At 35.4% G+C, this 19,119-nt stretch overlaps 1 protein-coding gene across 4 annotated transcripts in view; it reads right to left on the reverse strand.

Annotated features, from left to right (window-relative positions):
• Positions 1 to 16,321, reverse strand: part of LOC117345160 (alpha-(1,3)-fucosyltransferase C-like) — a 32,669-nt gene extending 16,348 nt beyond the window's left edge. For 2 of the 4 annotated variants that reach the window (XM_033908156.1, XM_033908159.1), the window contains exon 1: positions 15,987 to 16,168. In XM_033908156.1, the coding sequence (XP_033764047.1) occupies positions 15,987 to 16,027 (41 nt within the window). In that variant the 5' untranslated portion in view covers positions 16,028 to 16,168. The other 2 variants (XM_033908157.1, XM_033908158.1) reach the window with 2 other exon arrangements.
• Positions 16,322 to 19,119: the final 2,798 nt, after the last annotated feature.

Raw genomic sequence — 19,119 nt, forward strand, 5'->3', positions numbered from 1 at the left:
GAGGAGTATATCTATGTGTTGGAGGAGTATATATATGTGTTGTAGGAGTATATATATGTGTAGGAGAGTATATTTATGTGTTGGAGGAGTATATATATGTGTTGGAGGAGTATATCTACGTGTTGGAGGAGTATATATATATGTGTTGGAGGAGAATATTTATGTGTTGGAGGAGTATATCTATGTGTTTGAGGAGTATATCTATGTGTTGGAGGAGTATATCTATGTGTTGGAGGAGTATATCTATGTGTTGGAGGAGTATATATATGTGTTGGAGGAGTATATCTATGTGTTGGAGGAGTATATCTATGTGTTGGAGGAGTATATCTATGTGTAGGAGGGTATATCTATGTGTTGGAGGAGTATATATACGTGTTGGAGGAGTATATCTATGTGTTTGAGGAGTATATCTATGTGTTTGAGGAGTATATATACGTGTTGGAGGAGTATATCTATGTGTTTGAGGAGTATATCTATGTGTTTGAGGAGTATATCTATGTGTTGGAGTATATCTACGTGTTGGAGGAGTATATCTATGTGTTGGAGGAGTATATCTACGTGTTGGAGGTAGGGCTGGGACGATACAGTGATTGCACGATCCGATACGTATCACGATACCTCACCTACGATCCGATACGTATCACGATACTATATTTATGGTATTGTCAAAACAATGAACAACTTCAATGTGTTATTTTTTCCAAATTTTATTTATTTGATAAACACAAAGTTCGACAAGTAACAAAACTATTTTAAACAGTACTTTCAACCTCTTGCCATAGGCTCAATCATTTGAGTATTGTATGAACTGACTAGCGAACTGAGGAAACATAAAAATGCATTGCATCTTGACTAGTAGAATAAAAGAAAATTTCAACATATCTGGACTTTAAGAATAACACATCAACTAATATGTAATACATGATGTAATGCATGGAGCTCTATATTGTCACAGATTCAGAACTGCCTTGCATACCTTGCATATGGTTTTTGTTTTGTCAGTCTTCCTGATGCCACTGCCATCTTTGTTTTTATAAACAGGCTGACCGATCGTCTTCCACACGGACGATTTTGTGCCTTGCGGCGTAACTAACTCATCCCAGTCGTCCATTTATAAACACATTTAGTCTAGCAATGGTTTTGTAATCTACTATTTGATTGGCTAACCATGAAACAGTCATCGTGAAACGACCAATCAAACGCTTCCTAACATAGTGCCCCATTCCCGGAAACGAGACTCGCAAGTACTTTCACTTTCAAAATTTTCGATCTTTCGGTGTTTTTTTACAATTATTTTACTTTAAAAGCTTTGTTTAATGGATTTCAGATGATAATATGAAGCAATGCTGTTTGTTTTTCACAAAAATATAGCGGATCGATACCGTATCGTAATTTGCTTCTTTAGATCGATACTTGTATCATGTTGAAGTGTACCGCGATTCACCGATGCATCGGTGCACAGGGGCTTGGCACGATTTTCCAAATGATAGTCTATATATATATGTATATAGTATCAAGGGTAGTAACTACAAAGAGGGGAAAGACCAACGTATTTAAAAAAAAAAAAATTTGTCGTATTCTGCGGGTCAAAAATCTTAGTGACACATATATTACCTTAAAGAGAAATGTTTTATCTTTCCAATGAGTGTTCGATGAACAAAATTGGCCAAGTATTATCCAAGTTATGACCTGACGAATTCGGAAATAAATGCTGAAATGGCTAGGTCGGAATCTCCCTGTCCGGTTGAATAGTCGCCTCGCCTCTAATGGGTACCTCAATAACCATTCAGAAATCGAAAAATCGACGCTTTCAGCGGTATACAGTAACCATAACTATGTCTATATAGGATGTCGGTTGGTTATGTTATCCGCCATGTGCCGTAGCCAATTCCATATTACATCACCGAGCTTACCGTCTTCAAAAAGAACGGCCATCTTTCCTTTCATTCGGAACGCTTCTTGGCTGTACGACCACTGTGACAACATAAACAAAGTCACGAAAGGTTAGGGAAAGATGGCCTTTCGTGACTTTGTTTATGTCGTCACAGTGGTGGTACAGCCAAGAAGCGTTCCGAATGAAGGGAAAGATGGCCGTTCTTTTTGAAGACGGTAAGCTCGGTGATGTAATATGGAATTGGCTACGGCACATGGCGGATAACATAACCAACCGACATCCTATATAGACATAGTTATGGTTACTGTATACCGCTGCAAGCGTCGATTTTTCGATTTCTGAATGGTTATTGAGGTACCCATTAGAGGCGAGGCGACTATTCAACCGGACAGGGAGATTCCGACCTAGCCATTTCAGCATTTATTTCCGAATTCGTCAGGTCATAACTTGGATAATACTTGGCCAATTTTGTTCATCGAACACTCATTGGAAAGATAAAACATTTCTCTTTAAGGTAATATATGTGTCACTAAGATTTTTGACCCGCAGAATACGACAAATTATTTTTTTTTTAAATACGTTGGTCTTTCCCCTCTTTGTAGTTACTACCCTTGATACTATATACATATATATATAGACTATCATTTGGAAAATCGTGCCAAGCCCCTGTGCATCGGTGTATCGTCCCAGTCCTAGTTGGAGGAGTATATCTATGTGTTGGAGTATATATATTTATGTGTAGGAGAGTATATCTATGTGTAGGAGGAGTATATCTATGTGTTGGAGGAGTATATCTATGTGTTGGAGGAGTATATCTACGTGTTGGAGGAGTATATCTATGTGTTGGAGTATATATATAGGTGTAGGAGGAGTATATCTATGTGTAGGAGGAGTATATATATGTGTTGTAGGAGTATATATATGTGTAGGAGAGTATATCTATGTGTTGGAGGAGAATATCTATGTGTTGGAGTATATATATATGTGTTGGAGGAGTATATCTATGTGTTGGAGGAGTATATCTATGTGTTGGAGGAGTATATCTATGTGTAGGAGGAGTATATCTATGTGTAGGAGGAGTATGTCTATATGTTGGAGTATATATATATGTGTAGGAGGAGTATATCTATGTGTTGGAGGAGTATATCTATGTGTAGGAGGAGTATATATATGTGTTGGAGGAGTATATCTATGTGTTGGAGAGTAAATCTATGTGTTGGAGGAGAATATCTATGTGTTGGAGGAGTATATCTATGTGTTGGAGGAGTATATCTATGTGTTGGAGGAGTATACATATGTGTTGGAGGAGTATATCTATGTGTTGGAGGAGTATATCTATGTGTTGGAGGAGTATATATGTGTGTTGGAGGAGTATACATATGTGTTGGAGTATATCTATGTGTTGGAGGAGTATATCTATGTGTTGGAGGAGTATATCTATGTGTTGGAGGAGTATATATATGTGTTAGAGGAGTATATATATGTGTTGGAGGAGTATATATATGTGTTGGAGTATATCTATGTGTTGGAGTATATCTATGTGTTGGAGGAGTATATCTATGTGTAGGAGGAGTATATATATGTGTTGGAGGAGTATATCTATGTGTTGGAGGAGTATATCTATGTGTTGGAGGAGTATACATATGTGTTGGAGGAGTATATCTATGTGTTGGAGGAGTATATCTATGTGTTGGAGGAGTATATATGTGTGTTGGAGGAGTATACATATGTGTTGGAGTATATCTATGTGTTGGAGGAGTATATCTATGTGTTGGAGGAGTATATCTATGTGTTGGAGGAGTATATATATGTGTTAGAGGAGTATATATATGTGTTGGAGTATATCTATGTGTTGGAGTATATCTATGTTTTGGAGGAGTATATATGTGTGTTGGAGGAGTATACATATGTGTTGGAGTATATCTATGTGTTGGAGTATATATATATGTGTTGGAGGAGTATATCTATGTGTTGGAGGAGTATATCTATGTGTTGGAGGAGTATATCTATGTGTTGGAGGAGTATATCTATGTGTTGGAGGAGTATACATATGTGTTGGAGGAGTATACATATGTGTTGGAGGAGTATATATATGTGTTAGAGGAGTATATATATGTGTTGGAGGAGTATATATATGTGTTGGAGTATATCTATGTGTTGGAGTATATCTATGTGTTGGAGTATATCTATGTGTTGGAGGAGTATATATGTGTTGGAGGAGTATATATATGTGTTGGAGGAGTATATCTACGTGTTGGAGGAGTATATCTACGAGTTGGAGGAGTATATCTCTATGTGTTGGAGGAGTATATCTATGTGTTGGAGGAGTATATCTACGTGTTGGAGGAGTATATCTATGTGTTGGAGGAGTATATCTATTTGTTGGATGAGTATACATATGTGTTGGAGGAGAATATCTATGTGTTAGAGGAGTATATCTATTTGTTGGATGAGTATACATATGTGTTGGAGGAGAATATCTATGTGTTAGAGGAGTATATCTATGTGTTGGAGGAGTATATATATGTGTTGGAGGAGTATATCTACGTGTTGGAGGAGTATATCTATCTGTTGGAGGAGTATATCTATCTGTTGGAGGAGTATATCTATGTGTTGGAGGAGTATATCTACGTGTTGGAGGAGTATATCTATGTGTTGGAGGAGTATATCTATGTGTAAGAAAGTATATCTATGTGTTGGAGGAGTATATCTATGTGTTGGAGGAGTATATCTATGTGTTGTAGGAGTATATCTATGTGTTGGAGGAGTATATATGTGTGTGTGGGAAGAGTATATCTATGTGTTGGAGGAGTATATCTATGTGTTGGAGGAGTATATATATGTGTTGGAGGAGAATATCTATGTGTTAGAGGAGTATATCTATGTGTTCAAGGAGTATATATATATGTGTAGGAGAGTATATATATGTGTAGGAGAGTATATATATGTGTAGGAGAGTATATATATATGTGTTGGAGGAGAATATCTATGTGTTGGAGGAGTATATCTATGTGTAGGAGAGTATATATATGTGTTGGAGGAGAATATCTATGTGTTGGAGGAGTATATATATGTGTGTGTAGGAAGAGTATATCTATGTGTTGGAGGAGTATATCTATGTGTTGGAGGAGTATATCTACGTGTTGGAGGAGTATATCTACGTTTTGGAGGAGTATATATATGTGTTGGAGGAGTATATCTATGTGTTGGAGGAGTATATATATGTGTTGGAGGAGTATATATATGTGTTGGAGGAGTATATCTATGTGTTGGAGGAGTATATCTATGTGTTGGAGGAGTATATCTATGTGTTGGAGGAGTATATCTATGTGTTGGAGGAGTATATCTCCGTGTTGGAGGAGTATATCTACGTGTTGGAGGAGTATATATATGTGTTGGAGGAGTATATCTATGTGTTGGAGGAGTATATCTCCGTGTTGGAGGAGTATATCTACGTGTTGGAGGAGTATATCTATGTGTTGGAGGAGTATATCTATGTGTTGGAGGAGTATATCTATGTGTTGGAGGAGTATATCTATGTGTTGGAGGAGTATATATGTGTGTGTGGGAAGAGTATATCTATGTGTTGGAGGAGTATACATATGTGTTGGAGGAGTATATATATATGTGTAGGAGAGTATATCTATGTGTTGGAGGAGAATATCTATGTGTTGGAGGAGTATATATATGTGTTGGAGGAGTATATCTATGTGTTGGAGGAGTATACATATGTGTTGGAGGAGTATATATATACATTGTATGTGTAGGAGAGTATATCTATGTGTTGGAGGAGAATATCTATGTGTTGGAGGAGTATATCTATGTGTTGGAGGAGTATATCTACGTGTTGGAGGAGTATATCTCCGTGTTGGAGGAGTATATCTATGTGTTGGAGTATATATATATATGTGTAGGAGAGTATATCTACGTGTTTTATTCATATAAACTTTAATCTCCATTTTACACAATATTTCCCCTATGATGGAACAATATGGCCACGGGCTTCAACCCAATTATGACTAGATCCTGAGGGGGTTCTCACTTTCTTTCCAACATCTCCTGACCGCCTGTGATAAACACTTAATGGCCCGCCCTGGTATCAGAGATGGCATATATCCCCTCCGTGCATACAGATTGGGTGCAATCCAAGGCCCTGCCCCCATTTTTCCAAATTCCTACCTGTCCCCTGGGTCCCCAAGGTGGACAACACCCCCTAGCGGTATCGATAGTGAAGTGGATCCCTCCGGTACCCGTGAGTGGATCAACCCTGGGGGTTCCATATTTTGGAATACCCCCCCCCCCCCCCCAACCTGCCCTCCCCGGTTAACGTGGGTAGGACCTAACATGTATATTTGGGCTATATGGTGCCTGGATTGCATATCCCAGAGCCCCCCCCCCCCCCCCCCCCCCCCCCCCCCCCAGGATCTCGCCCATACTCCCTAGGATTGGCTGCGACAAAATTATCAATATTCCTCTTTAAACCAAAATGGTTACTTTAATTCCTTTATTGTGTAAGGAACCTTACACCCTGTTGTTAACGTGAAACAACTGTCTGAAACAAAGGTAGAACCAAGCTATAATTTATAGTGTATATAGTATTTACACAGTTTAACAGTATTAACCACAGTGAATTACCCTGAAAGTTCATAAGACTAGATAAATTTACCTACAAACTTGCACATGATATCACGAATGAACCGATTATTTACTTGTAGTTAAATGACTAGATATATATCACAAATAAATTGATTGTCTGCTTGCAGTTTAAATGACTAGATTTAAATATATATTTGCTTGTAGCTTATGAAGCGCACGAGAAACTGTTTCATCCACCGATATTAGTATTCAGCTGATCAAGAATAGAATTCCTGGCACACTACCATGCTCACAAATTTATTGCAAACACGTGTACACTGTCTTGTCCACTGAAGACCACAGGCTGTCCAAGTCTGAATTTCCGATACTGTCCAATCCTTGTTTGGTTTCCAATTCCGGATGGCAGGGGCGATATGGATGTACCATTGCATTGGAATTCTCTGTAACAGATGAACTCAAAGCAGTATATCATTCCTAGGCACATATGTACAAGTATAACAAACTGGGCGGGTGGCTGGGAAATTTTGTGCGTTAGTTATATAAGCTGCAATGGAGCTGCGTGTGATCAGGGTCACTAAGACGCTTAAGTATCAACTGTAGGGAAGACGAGTTATGTCCCTTGGCCCTAACTCTAGTAAGGCTAATATACTTGCTTGTTTTAAAGGATATTATCTTATATTACATTAATAATCTCAAATATATGTTGAATTAGCATATTTATGTGTAGGATGATTATGTCTACAGTATGTATAGGAGGAGTATATATAGATGTGATGTGTATAAAACGAGAGCTTGAATCAAAGTTCAGTTTTGTTCGAATAAGTGATCTAGTAATACGCAAAACCCTTTCATGGTCCGCTACCCAATCAGTATGAGGAATGACCGCTTAATGTTGAATGCCTTGGAACACTTTACCTTGATATGGCCTATATGAACAATACCAACCCTCTTTTCTCCTGTTATTAAAAACAAACTTTTAACTTTGTTTGACCTCATTCCTTAAGCTTTCAAATTAATGTTTGTCATATTATTATAGAGTATCTAATGAAATTAATTATTACGTATTTGTTGACAAAGGACTGTGTGTTTGAAATTCATGGCAACTCCCTGGGAGTGTAAAATAAAATAAAAAAATATTTGAGGAAATACTTTCTGTATCTAAATCAATTAGTAGAGATTAAAATGACAACATCCATAATGTTAATGACAATCAAGGAGAAGACAAAGATTGCAAGTGCTGGGAAAATCTTTTTAAAAAAGCTTAAAGTTTTAATAGTAATAAGTTACACTACTGTGCGCCAGTTTCCTGACATAGGACAAAAGGGATATTGGCAACAGCCTTCTGTAATGTCAGTCTGGGTAGACAAAGTCTAGACTAGTCAATTAAAAAGATACACTGTACAGGATAAGGAACAATATCCATACGTAAAACAATCTCACGGATAAGCGAGTAAACTGCAAAACGAAAATAGGTGTAGCCAAAAAAAGATGCAAGCAGACACTGCTATTTTTGCAATAACTGGTATGATAGGTATGCATTGAAAAAGTGTTACCTTTCGTTGAATTCTAGTACATAGGTGCCTCAACAATTACGAAAATAATCCGGTAATGTTCGATAATTCTCTTTTCAATATCGTCATGTTTCTGTGGTGAACAGGTGAAAATAGCCGGGTCACGTTCTGATAGCGAGCACTTTCGGAGGCTCATTCCCCTAACACCAACTCTGGTAAAGACAAAGGAATGTGTTTATATAGGAAGTTCTTTGAAGTTTAGTTATAGTCTGTTTCAATACGGAATACTAACACAGGTGAAAAAAATAGGGTCAACTCAGGTACATTTGTATATGAATCAGGTATACAATGCAGTTTTCACTGTCATATTTCTCATACATTTAGACAAAGTTTGTAGTATACACTGCATAAAAGTTCGTTTAATACATAACCGTACTGTAGTACTTATGACAACATGTAAGTTTTAGAACATATCATTTCCATATTTTTACTATATACATATTTTACAAATTGATGTTTGAAATTCACATATTATTTCTAAAATGTCTTTTAGTAATTGGATGAACATAGATATATTTGATAATACTCTAATACTGCATAATGATAATAATCCTTTCATTTTATGAATAGGTGGGTTACATGTATAATAACTTGGTGTATATACTTTTTTACGAATTTGACTTACATATATACCTGGGCATAAAAATAAATAATGATACTCGCATCCAACTCCAGTAAAACATAGCAGACAAGCAGACAAATTCTATTTTCCCGTGACGTGATATTTACGTCTCTGGTATATATGAAAGGAATGGTTGCAATAGGATCGTACGGTTAATAAAAATGATAGACATATTTCTTGCAAAATTACAAATAATTCTAAAAAAAAAAAAAAAAAATTAAGTTAAACAAATTATTGTGTCTATGAAAATGTCATTATTTCATTACAGCCTGTTGGACCTTTCAATTTGTCCATCTACTCTCGTTGCCATGTTATACAATTGATATATATTGTTTGACCTCTTGTTACACAATAAAGTGTGTCAGAGTGAAATAAAAAATCTTGAATCTTGGTATAATACACTATTTCTGAAACAGTTTGGCAGATACATATATAGATATATGTCTCTGAGTTTGGCAATCATTAACAGCTAATGATTTTCTGATCACCCAACAGGTGAGTTAATTTACCTGTGTTCTAAAACTGAGAATTTTTCTGTAACAGACTATAACTCCCTATCAACACACCCTAACCCCTGTGTAAACACCCCACCCTAACCAGAGTTGGTGTTCGGGGAAGACCCCCTTTCGGATACGTCATCAAATGTCATTTTACGCGAATATAATTTAAATCAACTGAAATGAAAGCAATAAAGATTACCTAAATAAAAAACACTTTTCATCATTATTGAGTAAAAACAAAAAATAAGCTTAATTGTAAAGCGATGATTTGCTTACCAAAAAGCTAATGAGAAATAATATTTTTCGTTTCTTTTATGATTTGATAATTTTTATCACAGGATCGTTTAGAAGCTTTGCAGTGCTGACTCTTTCAAACGCACAAATACTTTGATTTGAATAAAGATGGCGACCTGAAGCTGCAAGGCGATTGGAGTTTGATTGAATGTCGTATATTTCGGCAAGTACGTATAAATATGTATATAAAAACTTATTCAATTGTTGAATTTTTAACGGTTCATCATTCAACAGGCTACACGGACAAAAACCATGAAACAAACTAGATAGGGAGATAAATTTTATGAGTGTATCACATTGATACCATTTAACATTTCAGTTAGAGTTTAGTGTGTTTTCCTTCCTTGGATGTCCTTTTCATCTGGTGTTATTTGGCTTTATCAGATTCAAATTTTCGATTACCGTAAAACAATACAATTCACCGTCGAGGACACATCCCACATGGTGTATCTATGCGAGATACTGACATCAAAACGTGTCCATATTTTATCTAAGAAGTTAATGAATGCCGCTTATGAAAACGTGTTGACGTTTTGTCTTTCATACCATCAATTGCGTACTTTGACACACGTACCCGCGTGTTACACTTATTACGCGGAGTCCTTTTGTTCGCGAAAATTTTCCCCACGAGTATCATTTTGATATCTTTTTGCGTAATCTCGAACTACAAACGATGGTGTGTCGACGACCGCGAAAAAATATCCCAGGTGTATAATTTACAATGAAGAAATCGCGAAAATAACCCCCGCGAAATAACCACGTTTACAGTATGTACCCGGTAAACAAGTTCTTTGGTTTAAACAGTATTTTATTTTGTAAACAGCAAAGTTGTACACATTACATGAATGTAAGGATTCGAAAACAAGCCTAAAGCTTATATTAATTCGTCTCCTTATAAAAGAAATAGCAAAATATATACAGGCGACGGTTAGTCAAAAGAGCATGGATATGGTAAGTTTAGTACAAAGTTTAAACCAGAAAAATTAGGTAATAATGAAAATCATAATTCAAAATCTTAATCCATGTCCCAACTGTGTCAGTACCAGTATGTATATGTACATGATACATGTTGGCGCGTATTCTATTTAATACATTATTATGATAAACATGTTATATATATATTATATTTAGAGATATAATGCCATTGAAAGACAGATAAAGCTCCAAGAATCACCCGATCGAGCTCTTGATATACGATATCAATTTGAGAAGCGTCTGCTTTCTAGAATAAAACGTTGAACAGTAAGGAATATGTCTTCATTTTGATCTGGAAGAAGAGTACTGTCCCCACAGAGAGCAGACTTTAAGTTAACATTATAAGGGAGGGTATCTATTGTTTCTCTTCTAATACGAGTATATTGGGGACAATGAAAGAGGAAATGTTCAGGAGATTCTACTTCACCGCAGTGACAAAGAGGATTATCAGTAATATTTTTGAGAAAGAGGTGTTGTGAGAGACTGCTACAGCCAAGTCGTAATCTGCTATGGTATATCTGACCCAATCTACTTCCACTGTTGTAATATTTTGGAACTTGCACCTTATTTCTAGACAGATATGATTTAAAATGTGGGACCGTTATGTTTTGTACATGTTCAGGCAATGCATTCCATTCGCGAATGACACAAGGAAGAAATGAGTTGAAATATGTTGCAGTTCTACAGAGGATTGTAGCTATATTTCTAGCCTGTCTTGTCTGATAGCGATGGTCAGTAAGACGAGGAATAAGGTTCGACAAATAAGAAGGGCTTAGGCTAAGATACATTTTATGAAATAATATCAGTCGATGGTGTCTACGTCTTGTCTCAAGTGTATCCCAACCTACGTCTCGTAAAAGTTTGTCAGTGTTAACTAGACGTGTCGAGCCAGTGACGATTCTTGCGGCTTCAATATTGATATTTTCTAATAAATTTGAAAGGTTTTGTGGGATGTTAGACCAAACCACGTCCCCGTATTCAATTAAAGGTCTTATAAAGGATATAAATATTTTTTCTAGAGAAGATCTATCTAATAACAATTTTAGTTTTCTCATAATTCCAAGTTTTGACTGTGATTTATTAATTATTGTTTCAACGTGTTCATCCCATCTTCCATCATTACTAAAATTTAAACCTAGGTGCTTGTGGTGTTCAACTTCAGAAATAGGGGTATTAAGCATATATAGAGTTGGATGAAAAGGTTTGTAAAGTTTTTTGGAAATAATCAATGATTCAGTTTTAATAGGATTAAATGTAACAAACCAAGAACTAGCCCAGTTAGAAATTTTTGTTATGTCAGAAGAGAGAAGTTCAGAGTCGGCGATGGGATTATCCACTACAATGGAAAGTGTTGTGTCATCTGCAAAAAGACGAATATCGCAAGTAATTTCATTAACAATATCATTAATGAAAACTAAGAATAAAATTGGTCCCAGAATAGACCCCTGGGGAACTCCAGCATACAAAGTTTTAAGAGATGAAGAAGCACCATTTATAACAACACATTGTTGACGTCCATGTAAATAATTTGTGACAAATTGTAGGGCTTTGTAAGTGATACCTATAGATTCTAATTTATGAAGAAGACCTCTGTGCCATACCTTATCAAATGCTTTGCTAATGTCAAAAAAGAGAACCCGAATTTCTTTGCCATCATCAATTGCCGAATAAAATCTATTAGTTATGTCTACCAACTGGTTTATAATGGAATCGCCGTGCCTAAATCCTGACTGAAGTTTAGTTAATATACTGTTAGTGTGTAAGTGATTATAGAGATACTTGAAAATACATCTTTCCATGACTTTACTTAAAATACTCAATAGGGATATTGGTCTATAATTATTTACAGAAGAAGAGTCACCCTTTTTGAAAACTGGTATAACATTTGCAACTTTCCATTTTGAAGGGAACAGGCCTAGTCTTAATGATATATTGAATAATTTTGATAGCGGTTGGGATAACTGATTGGTAGCTTCTTTAAGAATACGTGGGTGGATAAGATCAGGACCGACAGCTTTATTAACATTTAATTGTGAAATAGCGTCTTTTACGTCTTCAGTTGTAATAGAGATTATGTCGAGTTTATGTACGATGTTGTTTCGTCCGTCAATAGGTGGTAACGGTGTGTTGTTGTCGTCAAGAAAACATTGTCTAGCAAAAAAGTCATTCAGTGCCTCGCTTTTGTCCATGTCGTTGTCGATGTGTCATTAGTTTTGAGTATAGGTATGTCAGTGGATTTGTTAAACCCACATAGAGTTTTAAGATTTTTCCAACAAGATTTTGAATTTAGATTCGATTCGTTGTGCAATGATTGAATCATTTTATCACGAAAATTAGCCTTAGCCACACGAACTAATGATACACAGCGATTTCGTAAATTTTTAAACTGTTGCCATGATTCCGGCGTATTTCTTCGTTTAGCATTGCTATGGGCACGTTTGCGCTTCCGAATAAGTTTTCTGATTTCATTGTGCATCCAAGGAGCGTCAGTCTTGCGAATAAATACAGTTTTATTGGGTACACAATTAGAAGTAGCATCTAGGATTACTTTGGAAAAATTTTCTACGGACAGGTCGAGGTCGTCATCGTGTAGTAAAACGTCCCAGTTCGTCTCGTTAAGCGTCTGTCTAAGTAAATTATAGTCGCCTCTGTCGTATAACCAAATTTTCCGTCTGATAGTACGTTTTTGTCGGGAAGGAGTGTTAACTGTAATGAAGATAGGACAATGATATCTAACATCATTAACGAAGCAATGGTCCCCCACAACTACTGATTTGATAACATTTGGGTTATTTGTTAAAAATAGATCAAGAGCCGACGATGTAGTTTCAGTAAAGTAGGTTGGGTCATTTACTAATTGTTTAAAATTAAAATTGGTTGTCAGTAAATTTATATATCTACTAGGCTTAGGTAGAACGTTGTCATTGAAATCTCCAGTTATAAAGACACCACTAGTGTTACAATTCATTGCTAAGTCAATTGAATACATAATTTTTTCCCATGTTGATGAAGGAGAGTTCGGAGGTCTATAAAAAGTACCTATGAGGAAGTTAGTATCGGTAAAGTTAACTTCAATCCAGATACACTCAATTTCCGGAACATCAAGGTCGGATCTATGTTTAGAAGCTAATTCCGGTTTGACATATACTGCTACACCACCCCCCTGTCGTAATTGTCTATCATTTCGATAGGGTTCATTAAAGGAATGTATCATTACTTCATCATTTGGTATGTCCGAGTTTAACCAAGTTTCTGTTAGAGCCAATATATCTAAATTAGTGAACTCGGCCTCAAGGATACCAATTTTATTTCTAATACTTTGGACGTTTAAACATGCAATTGATAGTAAGGATCCCGAGACCCGATCTTCTTGTAAAATAGGAAAGGGATTGGTAGAATTTGATGCAGACGAAACACTAGATGTGGAAGAAGGACCCGGATTTGGGTGTATATCACCTGCGAGGATCAGCATAAGGATGGACATGTAGCTTAATAATAGAGAGCAGTGAATGATTAAGATCAGAATGGCCAGTGTATACTGACGTAAGATTTCAGAATAGGAGCAGCTGAACCTGAGACAGATGGGACATGGATAACAGAAAAAACAAAAACAAAAGTGTAACATATATACACATAGTAATACATTAGTATACGTGAGAAGAGAAACAGCGTGAAAAAATGGGGTGATAATATAATTTAAAATGCCCCGTAAATGTGCTTTAAAAGGTAACTAGTTTTACCTTTAAACAAGTTCTTTGTCAATGAATTCGTAGATCTTCATTAGATAACGTATATACATACATATCTGAAACTGTTTTAATAGTCCTGAGCTAAACCATGCATAACCATCCACCTATTAACTGAATGGTTATACAAAACACATTTTGATAAAGGTAACTAGTTTTACATTTAAAATATACCAATGGATGGTGTATCAAAAAGAAATTTCAATATTATCCTAGCTGCTCTTTGCAGAAGTTTGTCAAGTCTGGCAGTATAATTTTGTGAAATATTACCCCAGATGTTATAAATAGTTAAAATGTGGGTTTACAAAACAGTTAAGATATGATAGACATGCAAAAAGACTGGCTGGAGAACGGACTCAAACGTTTCATTTAAAAAATGTAGAAAGAGAGTTTTTTGTACACATAATTATTTTGACGATTTCAAGTTAAATATTCATCCACATTGACACCAAGAAGTTTTTCAGTTTTTACATTTTCAATCATAAAGTGATTTATGACAACATTAACACTGGAAGTTTGTCTAATTTAACGTTGATATAAACCATTCAACATAGATTTTGTTTTCCCAGTATTTATACACATTTTGTTCGATCACCATCATTTAGAAATAAGTTGTGAATCAGCATTTAGCTTGTCATTTATTACATAGAGGGATTTGTCAGAATAAACAACTGAGGTTTCATCAGCGTTCATGTGGGAGTTAAGTTTTTGTTAAAATAGGTAAATCATTTAAAACGATCACCAGAGGACCAAGTATTAATATTGGGGCGCACAAACATTTAATTGCTGACTACCGTTGGAAGTATTTATAAAATGAACAGTCTTAAAACGACTAGGGAGAAAAATGTTTGAAAAACAAAGAACGATTTTTACAGAGCAGCGAATAACTGAAATTTTTGTATCAAATATTGTGGTTGACGAGCCACGTCAAAAGCCTTGCAAAATCATGAAATAAACACCAGTAAGGTAGGTTTTATCAATAGATTCATACATTTGAATAATGATATTTTAAACAAGCAATTCTTGAATTAAGTAAGAGAAATAGTGCAATTACCATTTACAGATTTCTCGATGCCAACAATAGAAGAACCCATAAGTAGATGGACTCCGCACCACTTTCTGTAGTGTAATCGGAGAAACCTATGCCAGGTAGTGATACAGCAAGTACAATCGACTTTCTGTAGGCACCAGTACAGGTAAGTCCTAGCGAGACTGTATTGTTGTTCCTCAAGTCTGGTTGTGTAGAGCCAGGACCTGATATTGCTTTATATAATGATTGGTATAAAATACATATATGACGGTGTTGAGAAAAAATTGTATATGATATTTAGGCAGTATAGACCCAATCACTACCGATTTGTTTTCTGCCTACTCAAAATGTAATGTACTATATTACAGATGGACTATTCGTTCAGAATATTCACAATGGATGATCTTTAAAAATCTTTGGCTATTTCATACATTACATGCAAGTCGAAATCTTTCTTAAAATACTCAAGATACTTTCTAGATATAACACATGTAACTCGAAATACTCTCATTAGATTTAAAACGTGTTACTCAAAATTCTCTCTAGATAAAATACATGCTATTCAAATTACTCTCTAGATGAAATACGTGTAACCCAAAATTATGTGTAGATGAAATACGTGTTACTCAAATTACTGTCTTGATAAAATACATGTTACTCAAAATATTCTGTAGATAAAATTAATCTAACTCAAATCACTCTGGATAAAATACATGTTACTCAAATTACTCTCTAGATGTTTTATATCCATTACTTACGATGTCACTAAATCTGTGAAATATGCCATATGACGAGACATGTCCTGGTGATTGGGAGTCTCCTTCCATGAATAATTCTAAAAGTACCGTTTCTCAAGTTGTCGTATGTGTTCAATAAACTCAAATGTCTCAATGGTATAATTCGACACATAATCTTACTTTATACCTGTTAAATCTTAATAAAACGTGAACTTACTTCATGTTGCTCGAATGACGTGTCAACACTGTGATCCTGTTTTCAAATAACAAATTCAATTCACACGATAATATCATATGAAATATTTTTGATAGTTTTCTCTCTGCTTTTGTGCTACCAGGTTATGGCTCCATGGTTCGCTACTCGCTGTAAATTATAAACAAGTTGCTTTTCAACGAGAAGACCTTTATTCGCTGTGAGACACACTCTGATGTTGGCTATGCATATTTCATCAGTAGACAGCGCGTGTAGTAGACCATAGCATCGTTCAGTTGATAGCTCTTTAGATGATTAGGATTTTATTCAGGTGTGCAAGGTTGAATTATTTGAACCGTACGGTCACGCAATGTATACTGTACTCGCATTTAACTTGGTAAACCGCATCTGAAAATACATGTATTACTAATTACTAGAAATTACATGTAAATATCTGGTTTAACAAGATTGATTCAAATAGGTATACTGTTTCCTTCCTGTATATTGGTAAGTAAAGGATAATTGTCGTTTTATACTTATTCTGACCTGAGCAGCGATAGTCTGAGTTAGAATAGGCAATAACACGTGACCTGTTGTGATTCCCGCAGTACGAAGATAGATCGTCATGGTCCAATGGTGCGCTGTGCGTCGTTGATTACGAAAACAAATCAAGTGAAAATGAGAATGTTACACTAGCCAGCCTTGTTGATGAATACAGTTTATGTTAGTAATTATGCTCAGTCTAGTAAATGCTACGAATAAGATAATTTCATCAACCATGTTTTTACAATTTTTCGATACCAGCGCATGGAGGACCATTTGATTTTTTAAGAATAGGATTTTAGTTGTCTTTTGGTACACAGAATAAAAGAAGACATTGCAAATGTCCTTCGAGCGCTCTATGTAAAAAAAATAACTTGAATTCGTGAAAAGCCCCACGAAAGTTGCAAAAGGCCCCATGATCTAAATTAACAGTCATTAAACATGAAATGCCACACTTTATTGCATTTTTGCCAGTAAAACATATACAATTAAAAATGTACATTGATCAAACTGATAAAGTTTGTATTTTCATAGCAGCGAAAATAAAAGATTTTGCAGTGATAATAAGTAATTGTAAAAGAAAAGAGGTAAGACATCACTGTAGTAGTTGGTGACTACTTCACACAACAATATACAGAAGGCCTGTCACATAACATCCAGAGCAATTAGGGTAAAGTTCCTTGATAAAGGACACCATCTCGGTAGCACATACCGGTCCGTTTCTCAGGTAGGGGGTTGGAACCATCCACCTCGGACCAATACCTGAGGTAAAGTAACCGGCGCCCTAACCGACTGAACTATCGTGGCCCTTCCCATAGTGAGACATCTTCAACAAAACTCTAACATGGGATTTTAAGACATTTAAAGCAATCGTAAAATACTTCAAGCAATATCAAGAATTTGTATTAACCTTATACATTATAAAATTATAACCAGGATAGCGTTCATTCATTCATTCATGCATTCATTCATTTATTTATTTATTTATTCATTCAGTCAGTCAGTCAGTCATGATCAGTCAGTCAGTCAGTCTGCAATAGGCAAACTATACCGTCATGCTACACTCACCAAACGTGCGATGTACGTATCCTCCGGTATATATGTATATTTTTTTCAGAAGTATTGATACCGATAGTATATGATTAGGTTTTCGCTGTGTTGTCATTGGACGGCATATAGTCCTATCGATGTATTGTCAAAATGAGATTGATATATTGACTATCTATAAAACTACAAAGACCATGGCAAACACGACAGATTAAAGTTTAATGAACTAAAAGCATTAGTTTTCTGTTTTTTCTCTCCGCTAGCTAGTTGCACGTGACCTAATGTATAGATATCAATAGAAATCGATTGGATTGTCCATCGATCCATATCATCGCCAGAAGCATATATTTATATTTTTACTGTTGTCTCCTTCATTTGTGTTTCAAACTTAAGGGGTATCTAACTAAACAGCAAATCCAGTCAAAACAGTGATATTTTACAAGGCTATACATTCCTTCTATGGAGCAACACGATGACCTTTTAGTATCATGACAAACCATGGGACTTGCTGTTGACCCGTAATGTGTAAAGCTGTTCGTAAATTTCAACAAAACATACGAAAAATACATTTTTCCGGTGAGCATAATAGACTCATTTCTATCGCATATAAAGATTGTGTTTTCATTATTTTGTTCCCTAAGTTAATCACACAATTGCAATTTAATACATTTAATAATAATAATGCATTGCATGTATGAATATAAAAACAGTGTTCACAAAGTCTGGAAGCCTATGGTTATTGTCAAACAAATGTCGTATTGACCTCATATACATTACACTGGGTGTCATCCTGTTTCTCCCAAAACTGAAAAATATATATCCTGTTTCTCCCAAAAACTTATGTAAACAATATAGGGAGAGTTTTTTTTAACAGTTAAGTTAACTGCTACCTGTACAGGTAAATCAACGTTCCTGTTACCTGTACAGGTAAATTAAGGTGTCTATTACTGTATGTATCAGTTGACAAATAAATGAAATAATAGATGTATCCATATATTCACAGATGGTTTGAATTTAAAAATAAAACGTGTAATTTAATAAGAAATAGATAGATAAAAATAAAAAGTTATGTATGTATAGAAGCGATTATAATTGACTTCTTTTAGATTTGTCCATATATTCATAAATGGTTTGAATTTAGAATTAAAACGCGCAATTTAATAAGATGATTTTATAAAAGTAGTTTATATTTTAACATTTTTCATATAATTGACTTATTTTTATATGTATCCCCCATATTATAAATTATCAACTTCAGGGCAGGTGTCACTAATAAGGCTATATGTTCATCTTCAGGAGATATGTTATCTGTACCAATTAAGTTATTTGTTCAACCTCAAAAGAGTTGTAAACCAAACCAATGTAGGGGCT

The sequence above is a fragment of the Pecten maximus genome, chromosome 16, assembly GCF_902652985.1.
Source record: "Pecten maximus chromosome 16, xPecMax1.1, whole genome shotgun sequence".
NCBI lineage: Eukaryota > Metazoa > Mollusca > Bivalvia > Pectinida > Pectinidae > Pecten > Pecten maximus.